The sequence below is a fragment of the Impatiens glandulifera genome, chromosome 3, assembly GCF_907164915.1.
Source record: "Impatiens glandulifera chromosome 3, dImpGla2.1, whole genome shotgun sequence".
NCBI classification, from domain to species: domain Eukaryota; kingdom Viridiplantae; phylum Streptophyta; class Magnoliopsida; order Ericales; family Balsaminaceae; genus Impatiens; species Impatiens glandulifera.
The window spans coordinates 58,432,810-58,446,209 of NC_061864.1; the positions used below are offsets into that span (position 1 = coordinate 58,432,810).

Genomic DNA, 13,400 nt, shown 5'->3' on the forward strand with positions numbered 1-13,400 from the left:
CATAAAATGGAAAATTTTCAAAACTACTAACTTAACCTTAAGTGATTAAAACTTTTTACTCAATCTTTATCTTTATATTTAATTAATGGATGTTGTGTTTAAGTTGCATACTCATAATTTCAAATAACTAATGGATGATTATATTCAAGTCATACTAATAATTAATCAATATTAACTGTAATATTTATGTTCTTGCATACTAGTAATTTCAAAAAATTAATCAATCTTAACTGTAATATTGTTGAAGTGTGCTTTTGACACATTTTGATAGCATTATCATATCCAATTCCCCTTATTTGAAGCTGAGTCTTACATATTCCTTTCAGAAGACTTATGTCCTATAAAGATAAGTGTCTCCAAAGAGCTTCTCGTACAAATTTCAGTGTGAACAAATGCTATCTGATTGAGCCCACAATGGGCTGCAGCATCCTTACGGTTTAAGGAATCAGAATCACCCTTCAATGTGAATAATTTGAAATGTTGCATTCCCAAATGAGTGTGAGATGAAAGACATTCATCTGACCTTACTGGCTCACAAAGTCATCTATGGGAGAATTGAAAATATTTAATTTAACTCCCACCATCAAAATCAACATGTGTCTCTTTTCCCTAGCCAAGATGGAACGGAGACAAACACTAGTGGGAAAATAGGCTTCCGTAACGAAGTTTAGTAACGGCGCTCGAATGCCTTACTAATACATTTTATCAGTAACGGTTATAATAAACCATTACTTTTATGAAGGTATCAGTAACTGCTATATATAAATGTTACTGTTATGAATCTTCAGTAACGAACATAAGAAATCACTGTTACAGATAATAGCGTCTTTATTTTTTTTTCGAATTAAAGGTATCAGTAACGATTTTAACAATAACTATTACTGATATGAAGGAAACTCAGTAACGGTTTCCCTCTAAAACCGTTACTAATAAATTATTAGTAACGGTTTCTAGTATAACCGTTACTGATATGAGGTCTCCCGTTTCATTTTACATAGATATCAGTAACGATTTTTGAGAAAACCGTTACAGATATGACTTTAGTTAAACTTTTTTAAAGGAACATTTGTAACTATTTTGGAGGGAAACCGTTACTGATAAAGTATTGGTAACGGTTTTTGATATAACCATTACTGATATGAGGTCTCCCGTTTCATTTTACATAGATATGAGTAACGGTTTTTGAGAAAATTGTTACAAATATGATTTCAGCTCAACTTTTTTGGAGGAACATCAGTAACGGTTTTGGAGAGAAACCGTTACTAATATTCTATTGGTAACGGTTTTTAGTATAACCGTTACTGATATGTCTTCAATTCAAAACTTTTGCTCGAGAGAATATCAGTAACGGTTTTCCTCTAAAACCGTTATTAAAAGTATATTGGTGACGGTTTTGCGGATAACCGTTACTAATAGGTTCCATGTCGTTTCGTCTTCACAATGAATATCAATAACAGTTTTTAGTATAACCGTTACTGATATCGCTTTAACATCAGTAACGGTTTATCTAAAATCGTTATTGATACTCTAATAAAATCTGATAGCGCGCCACCCTCTTTCTTTTTTCCTTTCTTCTCTCTTCTCTATCGCGCTCTCGTTTTCTTTTTCTCCGCCGTTGTCTGTTCTGTTTCTTGAAGTCGCCGCTGGTAGAAGGCGTCAATCAGGTAAGTTCTTATTTTTTTCTCTATTCTGCCTCCCGTTCAAGCCTCCTGTCGGTTGAATCTGATCTCCTTCACCGCCCGTTCAAGCCTGCAATCAATCTATTTCTAATGCCCTTTTTGCAGAAATTTCAATTCCCCTACCGGTAGTATCATCTCTCCTCCGCCCGTTCAATTAGGTTCCTACAATCAATCTAGTAACTTCTTTTATTTTTTTTTCAAATACGTTTTCAATCTATTCTTTTGCCAGATTTTGCTACATGTGAAGAAGAATATGATACTAGGCATCTTTTGTTACACGGATTTTATTGGAATCTATTCTAGCTTAGTCTTGGAACTAGGGATTTTTGTGTACAATATAGCCAATATAAGTGGAATCATATATACTAGTATCATTTATTGTTAACCTGTAATAGTAAGAAAGATTTTTTCTTGTTTAGATGGAGCCAATATCAACCCTTAAGTTGTAAATTATGTATCATATTTATATATCTACATTGTGGCTATATATAGTTAAATGAAGCTGATTAGGATGATGATGAACAAATATGAAGCTATAGAGATATGTTTGAGAGTAATACAAATTTCAAATAATTTGTTTCAAAAATTATTTAAATACCCTTTTACTCGGCAAAAGAAAAGAAAACTTCTCTTCGGTTCTTTTGTTCGGTTCTTTTGATTGAAAAAGATTGTGTTTGAGTTTTTTGATTCACTTTTCTTCTTTTGAAGTTTGAAGGTTCTTTGTTGCTAATTGAATTTGATGTTGTTGTTGCAGTCGTTGTCTTTCGTCGATATACAGGTTAGTCTACAAATTCATTTAATTAGATTAATTGATTAGTTAGATTAATGGATTATTTGTATGTTTGGTTATTGCATTAGTGAATTATTTGTATGTTAGGTTAGTGCATTATTGTTAGATTAGTTAGATTGTTAGATTATTTGATGTTAGGTTAGATTATATATTGGATTGTTAGTTAATTTTATTTGAGATTAAGTTAGATTATTTGAATGTTAGATTATTGGAATGTTAGATTATTGGATTGTTAGATTAATGGATTATTTGTATGTTAGATTATTGCATTATTGGATTATTTGTATGTTAGGTTATTGCTTTATTGGATTATTGAATTGTATGTTGATTAGGTTATGATAGTTTATTGAATTGTATGTTAAATAATTGGACTAGTTAGGTTTATGATTAATCTAGAAATAAAAAATTTTATTTGACATAATAATATTTTGTCTAGTCCTAATGGAAGTCCCAGACAAAACATGGATGACTATACTTCGTACCGATCCAAAATATATTGAGGGGGTGACAAATTCATAGAATTTGCTGAAAGTTCTACGGGTAAATCATCGATTGTATGTCCTTGTATAAGGTGTGCAAATCGAGTGTATGAGAATAAGACTGTCATTAGATCTCATTTGGTTGTATTTGGCATAAGACAAAATTATAATTTTTGGTATTTTCACGGTGAAAAGAGAATTGAACGTTAGAATGTAAATGATGTTAGTAAGAATGTGGAGGAAGATGAGTTTGAAGACGAACCGATCAATGTAGCACCAAATAACGAGAGTAATATCATGGAAGACGAACCTGTTGATGTTTGTGAGCATCATCTAATGAAAGATATTATTGCTGATTTGTACTCTAATGTCAACAATGATAATGAACATCCGAGTGAAAATGAGCATCCCGTTGATAATGCTAACACGTTTTACAAATTGTTGGACGATTCGAAACTCCCATTATATGAAGGTTCTCGCATTTCTAAAGCCTCATCTCTTCTTAAATTTATTCTCATAAAAAATGTAGGTCAGTGGACAAACACGTCATTTGATTTGTTGTTGAGTTTTTTGAATGAGGAAATACTGCCAGTTCATAATCAGCTACTAAATTCGTATTATGAGTGCAAGAAATTCATTACAGACATGGGTCTATCGTACGAACAAATTGACGTGTGTAAGAATGATTGCATACTTTTTCATAAACAGGATAAGGATTTGCAGCAATGTAAAGTTTGCGGACTTTCTAGATGGAATATCAATAAATCTAGTGGTGCAATTCGAACGAAGGTGAATGGCAAGTTTATAGCCAATAAGGTGCTATGGTATTTTCCATTAAAACCGACGTTGCAAAGATTATACATGTGTTCCAAAAAAAAGATAATTATTATGATTGATGATTGTGGTTTTTGGAATATATTAATAGTTTTGCAAAATGGATAATTATTATTATTGTTTATATAGATACAAATATGAAATATAAAAAAAAATATAAAAAACATTTATGTTATTTAGTAACGGTTTTATACATAAGAAAACCGTTAGTAATGTGACTTTATCTATAACGGTTTAACAAATAGGAAAATCGTTACTAAAACTCGCTTAACAACAATAACAGTTTTCAAAAATCGTTACTGAAACTCGTTTAACAACAGTAACGATTTTCGTATGTACAAAATCGTTACTAATGTACTTTATCTGTAACGGTTTAACCTCGTCTAAAACCGTTATTGTTGTTAAGCAAGTTTCAGTAACGGTTTTCGAACGCCGTTACTGATACTAGAGAACTATCAGTAACGCTCGTTTCTGTAACGAATGTTAACAGTTTTATTCGCCGTTACGGAAAGTTATCAGTGACGGCTTTTGATGCTTTCAGTAACAATTTTCGCCCTTACTAATACCTATTTTTCTACTAGTGAAACAAAGTGAATTAGATTTCCAGTAAGGGTCTTAATGTTTTGGTTTGGTCGGTTTAAAAAAAATCGTTTTAGTATCGATTTTCCAAGTATGACAGTTGATCGGTAGTTCGGTTTGATCAGGTACCGTACAATTAAGATTTTGTTCGGTTTTAATCATTGAAGAATTAAGAAAATGAATATGAATCAATAAGCTAAAGCATGAAAACTTATCTAATGTATTTTTTTTATAAAAAAAATCCTAAATGTTAATATGTTTGTATCTAAATCACAAAAATTCTAAATAAAAACATCTTTTTAATTCCTAAAATGAAAAAACAAATTATATTACTAGTCAAATAAAAATGTGTTCTGGCAAAAGAATAATAATAAATTAGTCTAGCATAAAAAAAATAACCATGTGACTTTCAAGATTTGAACTTAAAGCATAATAGCAAATAAACAATTTAACATCACCATTCTACTAAAAAGTTATTCTACTTTAATATTTTAAAATATATAGATATATGTTCGCGGGCCTATGGTAAGCCTATGATTTTCAAACATAAAAGAGGGTGTAGTTTGATAGATTAAGATATAAACTTTGAATTTTTATTTGGTTTATAAGTTAAAATCTCACCAAAATCAATTTCTATATTAAATTTTAAACTAGAATTAGTGCAACAATAAAAATTCAACTTTTGTTTTCTACCGGAATTAGGGCAGCCCAAAACTCGGGGTCGGCTCGATATGTTAGGTTAAATTAGTTTCTTGTCACTAAAACCGTCCAACCGAGCCGATTAGACTCAGTATAGCAAATAGGAACCGGCTATACTCAGTATTTTATCGGTTCAATTTTGTGGTTTTGTTTACACTCTTAGATTTCAGGGAAGAGATGGTTAACACAAATTACACGACAAGAATCAATTGCTCTACCTTTCTAATTTGATTACTACATAGACTGAAATCATTTTTTTTTTTTTGTTAAAAGTTGAAGGAGTCTTAATTGAATACAGTGTTTAAGTACTAAGTAAACACTATCTAAAAAATATGTATTGTATCAAGTATTATTTTATTTTTTTATAAATAGTTCGGATGAGAACACTCGAACTTAGAGAACATGAATTCTTGCGGAGTTATGAGTCTCCACTAATAGTAAATGAAATTATATGAACAAAAGGGAAAAAATTGTTGATGAGAAATTATTATTATTATTATTATTCAAATAGGTAAAACTTCTTTGAAATGGTATGGTCAAGTTTCATATTCCAATTGAGAAATCAAAACCGCTATACATACTACCTGAATTCACATACTATTAAAAATAATCAATTTACTTTCACTTCTTTGCACAAAGAATAGAGTAACAAATCAAAGATCAAACATACAAAAATACACTCTTTACTCACATATCTCTACACTTGACTTGTAAGAATAAAATCTACAAGATCTGCTAACTTATTAAGTGATGTTTCAAGTTTTCATGTCCAACTTATATTTTTATCTTACAAAATCACCAATTCTCACTCTCACTTAAAATTTGTGGAAATTGAATTAAACAACCATGAGTAATTGTTCCAATGGTGATGGAAACTTAGCCAGGCATGAATCTAGGAAATTGATTTAGGGTGGACTTAAAATTAAAAAAATGGGATAAACTTTAAAAATAATATAAAAATTATGAATAATCGTAAATTTTGCCAATTTTTCTATGAATTAAAAAATTAGAAAATGAATTAAATTAAAAAAATAAGAAATTATGGCATAATATATATATATATATATATATATATATATATATATATATATATATATATATATATATATATATATATATATATATGTGGGTAGACTCCCTAACATAAATTTAATCCGTCACTTATTAAATATTTAAAAATAATAATTATTCGTTGGAAAATATTTTTTGAATTTAAATAAAATAAAAAATACTCATAAATTATAAAAAAAATCAAATAACCCTATCAAACAAACTTTAAAAAATAATTATTTAGACTCAATCACAACTTTTTTTTCAAAATAATCAATATTTAAACAACCTTATAAAAAAAAACACTTAAATAACCATATCAAACAAACTTTGAAAATTAATTATTTAGACTTATCACAACCTCTTTCTTTTTTCCCAAATAATCAAATATTCAAACAACCCCATAAAAAAACACTCAAATAATCATATCAAACAAACTTTAAAAAATAATTATTTAAACTGGTCATGACCTCTTTCTTTTTCTAAAATAATCAATATTCAAACAACCTAACCTCTTTATATATTAAAAAATTAAATTAAACAGCAGCATGGAAGACTGATAAATATATTTTTATCTGTTATATTCTAAAAATAAATTACAGACAAGGTTATTGTATCCGTCCCTGCTAGTAGCTAAAGTATTTTTTCAATTTATATTATCATTATAGAGTTTTAATTAATAAATATAGCTAAAGTATTTTTTCAATTTATATTATCATTATAGAGTTTTAATTAATAAATACATCTATTTAATTGAAAAAATAGAGTTCAACTATATCTAATTTAGTCCCCGAGAAATTATTTTGCGTCCGTCTCCAATTAAAGGGATACACTAAAATTTTGAAAAACTTACCGTTCAATATCGATACTGTACCTTACCGATTTTTAATATAAAAAAATAAATATTTTTAATATTTTACGATAAGATATTATCGATGTACCGAAAATATTGATAATTTAGGAAGTAGGTATTTGATGGAGGAGGCCACTTGAAAAATAAAACTAATTAAACATCTTCTTCTCATTAAATAATTAAAAAAAAGCTGTATTTTCTTCTGTGGTCAATATTTCGAAAAGTCTTTGAAAAGTACAAATTACAAGACTTTGAAAAGTCAAAGTTTTATAGGAAGAGTGTTCACAGTGAATGCAAGATCGGAGAACCCAACAAAAAATGGCGATGATAGCAGTCGAAGTGGCGTTGGAAAAGTTGATTACCTTTCTGTCAAATGAAGCTCAATCACTATCCAATGTTCGCCAAAGAGTGAATGGTTTAAAGAATGATTTAGAAAGAATGCGATCTTTTCTGCAGGATGCCGAATCAAGAGGTGAAAAGAACCAGGGATTGAAGACATGGATAAAGCAAGTCAGAGATGTGTCTTATGAGACTGAAGACGTTTTAGAAGAGTTCTTGCTTCTTTTGATCCCACCTCATAACCAGGAAGACCAGAATGCTTTTCTCCACGTCCTAAGCTCAAGCCTCTTTCATCTTCGGCGACTGAAAACAAGGTATCTCTTATCTAGTAGGATAGAAACTATAAAGGATAAGATCAAAGGAATCTTAGAATGTAATATCGTGTTTTCTCTCAAGAGTAATCATGAATTGGATGACTTAAGACTGGATGCTCTATTCATAGATGATACTTCTGTTGTGGGTATCGATGATTCGAAAACCCAATTGATTTCATTGCTTAAGGGTGGTCATCAGGATCTAAGTATCCTCTCTGTGGTGGGAATGGGTGGCGTAGGAAAGACAACTTTAGTGAGGAAAGTATACCAGAGTCGAACAGTTAAGGAGTACTTTGATTGCCAAGCTTGGATTACTGTTTCCAAATCATTTACTGTCCTGGAGCTTCTTCAATCTTCCTTAAAGAGCTTCATGAATGAAAATAAAGAACAAGTAAATGAAGGGATATTCAGAATGAATGAGATTGAATTGATCGATAATTTGAAGAATTATCTGGTGCAAAAGAGGTACATTATCGTGTTTGATGATATTTGGAGTGTAGATGCTTGGGAGAAGGTTAGATTTGCATTTCCTTGTTGTTTGTGCGGGAGTAGGATAGTCTTTACTACACGTGTTGGAGATATAGCCTCGTCAACTGAAACCATTAATCATGTGTTCAATCTCGGACCTTTGGGTGATCAAGAGGCTTGGACACTTTTCTGCAGGAAAGTATTTCGAGGAGGCGAATACAATGGTGTTTGTCCCGAAGAAATGTATGAGATCTCGTGGAGTTTGATGAAGAAGTGCGGAGGACTTCCACTTGCAATTGTGGCATTAGGGGGTTTGCTGGCTAGAAAGGAGAAGCATGTTCTTGAATGGCAGAAAATCTTTGTAAGCTTATTTGCTGAAACGGAAAGTAATTCTGGACTTGAGAGTCTAGAACGAATACTATTACTCAGTTACAATGACTTGCCCTATCACCTCAAATTTTGCATCTTGTATACAAGCATGTTTCCCGAGGATTATCTCATCAAGAGAATGAAACTAATTCGCTTATGGGTGTCAGAAGGATTTGTGAAAGATAAACCAGGTTATACTCGTGAAGAGGTTGCAGAACACTACTTAAATGAACTGGTTAACAGGAGTATGATTCAAATAGTTAGGAAAGACAGTTTCAACCGGGTTAACACTTGTCAAATCCATGATGTTATGCGAGAGGTTGTTCAAAGGAAATCCAGAGATGAGTCATTTGCCATTGTCATGAACGATAGAACACTGTCACCAATTGAGAAAGTTCATCGAGTAGCAATCTATGAGAATTTTGATCACCTAGAGACATTCAAAGGAAATTTAGAGATGTTATTCACAGGCCGCCTTCGATCTATACTTCTTTTTGATACTTTCAGATTTAATGCTAATTTGTTAAATGGTTGTAGATCATTAAGGGTGTTGGAGCTTGAAAATGCACCACTTTACAAATTCCCTCGAGAGTTGACTCAAATGATTCACTTGAAATACTTGAGCTTGAGACGCACGGGGATAACAAAGATTCCATATTCCATAAGAAAGCTTAGGAGTCTTGAGATACTTGATCTCAAATTTTGTCACATAACATCTTTGTCGAAGGGGATCCTAAAATTGAAGAATTTGTGTCAACTTCGATGCTACAAGTATCATTTTTACGATCCAACGCCATTCTTTGCCACATCAACTGGAGTGCAAGTCCCATTAGGGATAGGAAATTTGACCAAGTTGGAGAAATTGTGTTCAGTTGAAATGAATCAGGAGGAGAATGACAACAATGTGTTAGTAGAAATGGGAAACTTGACAAATTTAAAGAGGCTGGGTATTCTGAAACTAACTGGGCAAAACGGTGCTTATGTATCTTCCTCGTTAGACAAATTGAATCATTTGACTTCCTTACTTCTTTCAACTACCAGCAATACAGAACCTCTTTCCCTAACACCTCTTTCAAATCCTCCAATGCTTCTGCAACGCCTTTTCCTAAAAGGCTATTTGAAAAGTTTGCCTAGTTGGATCATTTGCCTTCGTTACCTTGGGAAATTAGTTCTTCAGTACTCAAAACTCAAGGAAGATCCACTGAGAGCGCTTCAGGGATTACCAAACTTGGTAGTGCTTGACCTTCGAGATGCTTATTTGGGAGAGGAATTAAGTTGTGACATTGGAGGGTACCCAAAGCTTAAGGTGCTCTGCCTTAGACGGCTACATGGTTTGGGAAGCGTGGTGTTGCCAGAAGGAGCTATGTCTAGGCTTCAAGAGCTACAAATTGTAGAATGTAGAAATCTTGAAATTGTACCAACAGGGATAGAACATTGCAGAGATTTGGAATATATGTTACTGTCAGGCATGCCTACGATATTCATCCAAAATATAGAAAGAGGGCAAGGTCCAGATTTTTGGAAAGTTGAGCATATTGGAGTAATTCAAGTGTTTCCTTATTAATCTTATTTATGGTAAATTCTTCTTCCTTCAATGATCAATTATAAAATCAGCATTCTTGGATTTGTTAGCAGTTGATTTTGCTAGTGAAATACAGGTCACCTTTGGATTGGTGGTTTTGCACTAGTCAAATAAATGTATAATCAAACTGGATTTTAAGGGTATTTGTTCCTACCTTCTTTTCATTAATTTATATAATTTTGTACATGTTGCAGTATATATGCACTATGCAGACAATGGATTGTTGTAATGGGTCTGGCTTTAAGATTAATAGTTGGATAATGTTATTAGTAGTTAGTTATCAGAGTTAGAGAACAGCGCAATAATTATTATTTTTGCTAAAAAAAAGTGGATAATTCATTAAGAGAATAGATTCAAACAAGCCTAGGAGACAACATGAGGTAAGTCCAAAAGAGGTAGGACTCCAAAAGTGCAAAAGAGAAAAAGCCCATTTTAATCAGCTGTAAGGTAAGAATGTAATGATTTAACAACATTTGATTTCTAACTAAATCTCCAAATTCATTGCTAATATATATATTCTGTTTTCTTTTGAATAGATAAACCAGCCATTTTTATTCTATCCTACACAGTTTCTGTAGAGGTAACTGCAATGTTTGATCTTTTTTTTGAATATTAGGTTGAAAACTTTCAATATCATTTCTTCTTCTTCTTCATTTAGGTTAATCACAATACTACAGATCATGAAGAAGTAATTGCATCTTTCTTATTTGTTGTCTTCTTACTTTGTTTTGTTCTTATGCCTTTTGTTATTAGCTTTTGTGTTAATTTCTAATGGTTTGATAATGGGTCATATTACTAAAGAATTCAAACCTCCTGTTGTAGCTTTTCTCTTCATTTTTTTTCTTCTTCTAAAAGTAGAAGGAAAGAAAACATAACCTGTTCTAATTTACATCTTCAAGTGATTTATTTACAAGTCTAATAGTGATAATACTAGACAAGGTGTAGAATTTTCTTAAGAAATGTCATTCCAGATTATACAAAATGGGGATTGCTAATAATTTCTTTGTTGTCATGAAGAGAAGGACAAAAAGAAATGCTTGTCATTTAAATGTTGTTTCTTCATAAAGGACTTTTTAACAATATACTTTTACAAAATGCATAGAGATTTATCATTAAAAAAGAGAGTAAGAAATGTATCATGTTTCTGTTTTGCATCTTCATGTGATTTACATGTCTAATACTACAGTTTTTTTTTTCTCTGGTTTAGCAATTTTATTTAGGTTTGTCTGATGGTTTTGGAATTTAACTTCTTATCATTGACATGACAAATTAGTATTGTTTAGGCTTGTGTGGAAGTCAACAACATTTCGGTGTTTATAAACAGGTCGAACGGATTGCCCACATAAACTAGAGGTTAAAACGCTCTACTCTTACATTAAAAGATCCAAACTGTGTTAAGTTTCCTCTCATATTACAACCAATATAGCATGTTAAAGAATTAGTGAGATTTCCCTAAAGTCCTTATGAGTTTGGAGAAAGTGACCCGTATTGATAATCCATAGCATTTCAACCTTGGAGAGCTTAAACCTACTCTTCTTATCTCAAAAAATGATTTTTATATTTCTTCAAAATCATGTTAGCATCAAATTGCTTTGATTCCACTTTTAAGATAGCTCCCATATGCTGTGGAGAAACCAGGTTGAGGGAGATGTCATTCCATCATAATCTTATTTCTCACTAGTTTCCTAATTTTGGTTATTTTAGTTTTTTTTTTTTTTAAAAAAAAATTGTTTTGATAATAAATAAATAAAGATATTTGAGATTTGTTTAATATAAACTATTAAAATGTCTTTTGTATTTAAATTTAAATTTAATAAAAGTAAAATAAGAATATTTTATATTTTTATTAATAAATTAAGGGATTTATAGGTTAAAATGATAATAATATGACAGAAAAACAATTTTTTTTTTTTAAATCTAAAAAAAAAATCAAAATAACTCAAATAATACAGATCAAATGATCTCAAAGTTGTAGATTTGAAATTAATGTAACACTAAAATGGCTCACTTCTACAACATTATTTTATTTGTTCTCTGTGAAAATGATGGGGTTTTCTTATTATCCATGGAAGCTAGGATTTGTTCAATGTTTTTTTACTTCTAGTTTTTTTTTGGGTGTAATTTTGGTTAAATAATCAAGATAGATTATTAGGGTAATTTAGGTTAAACAATTAAAATATCTTTAGTAACTAGTATTAATATTTTAAGATGTTATAAGAACTATTATGGTTTATTTAGTTTAACTCCTAATAATTTGCATCAACAGAACTTAGAGTAGTTTGAAAAGTTTATCAAATTAATTAGTTATTAAGGTGCAACAGCAACCCTACATAAAGATGAGTGAATTAATGAGAATACACTAAAATCTTAAAGAGTTTTACAATGTTAAATGCTTTTTATCATTTAATGGGTAAGCCAAAATTTAAGATTTCATTAATCATAAAATGCTTGTCATGGTTTATTTTTACCATGAGAAGTTGAGAACAGTATATGCTTTATATTCATTATTTAATCAATTGATATAAGAATAGTTATGATGAAAATTAGAGATACTACTAAAATAAAACTTTCAAAATTAATAAAAAATAATTCAAACTTTTAAAATAAATAATTTTCATACAAAAATACTAAGAATTCAAAATAAAAATTTTATGTTTATTTAAATGCTAGAATCAAGAAATAGTTGAATTTTATTTTCTCCCATCAAAACTAAAGAACTATTATTGTCATTATCAAATATTAATGATTGTGTTTTGTTTAAGGTTTCATTTAAGTTTAAAAACATGTACCTCTTCCTCTACTTAAGTTGTCTACACATGATATTAAAAAAATAGATTTTTTTTTGTAAGCTTTTTTAACAAATTTTTACATGTTAAAGAATAATTAAAAACATAAAATATGTGAGTTTAAAAAAAAATATAGCATTTTTTTTATTAATTGAGAAATTTAGCCCATAAATAGTGATGTGCAATCACGAGATCCAACTTGCATAGCAGAGAAAATGCAAGACAAAGATTTATTAATTATTTCTCATTTTTTATTTTATTTTTCATTTTAAATAATATAAAATTTTAGTCACATATTATTCATATTAAAGATATATATAAATATTTGACACAATTTTTTTCTTATTTACAAATTAAGTAAAAATAATTAAACTAAAACTTTTTTAAAATTATAATTTGATTTGAAATTTATTTTATATTTTATAGAAAAAGACTAATAGTAATAGTTATTTATTAGTGGAAGTATTAATATTTAAAAGTTTGATATTTTTCAATATTTATTATTTTCCTTATTATTTAAATCATTTTAACTATTTTAAAAAATTTAAAAAATTAATAAAAAATTAAAGCAGACAAACA

The 13,400-nt window shown here is 29.8% G+C and overlaps 1 protein-coding gene across 1 annotated transcript; it reads left to right on the top strand.

Annotated features, from left to right (window-relative positions):
- Nucleotides 1-7,221: 7,221 nt before the first annotated feature.
- On the top strand, nucleotides 7,222-10,315 carry LOC124932035 (disease resistance protein RPM1-like). The gene has a single exon (XM_047472637.1). The coding sequence runs from the start codon at nucleotides 7,255-7,257 to the stop codon at nucleotides 10,015-10,017; it is 2,763 nt and encodes a 920-aa protein (XP_047328593.1). The 5' UTR covers nucleotides 7,222-7,254; the 3' UTR covers nucleotides 10,018-10,315.
- Nucleotides 10,316-13,400: the final 3,085 nt, after the last annotated feature.

Excerpts from the sequence above, each read along its gene's own strand:
- LOC124932035 (XM_047472637.1), top strand. The coding sequence starts at position 7,255 with ATGCAAGATCGGAGAACCCAACAAAAAATGGCGATGATAGCAGTCGAA.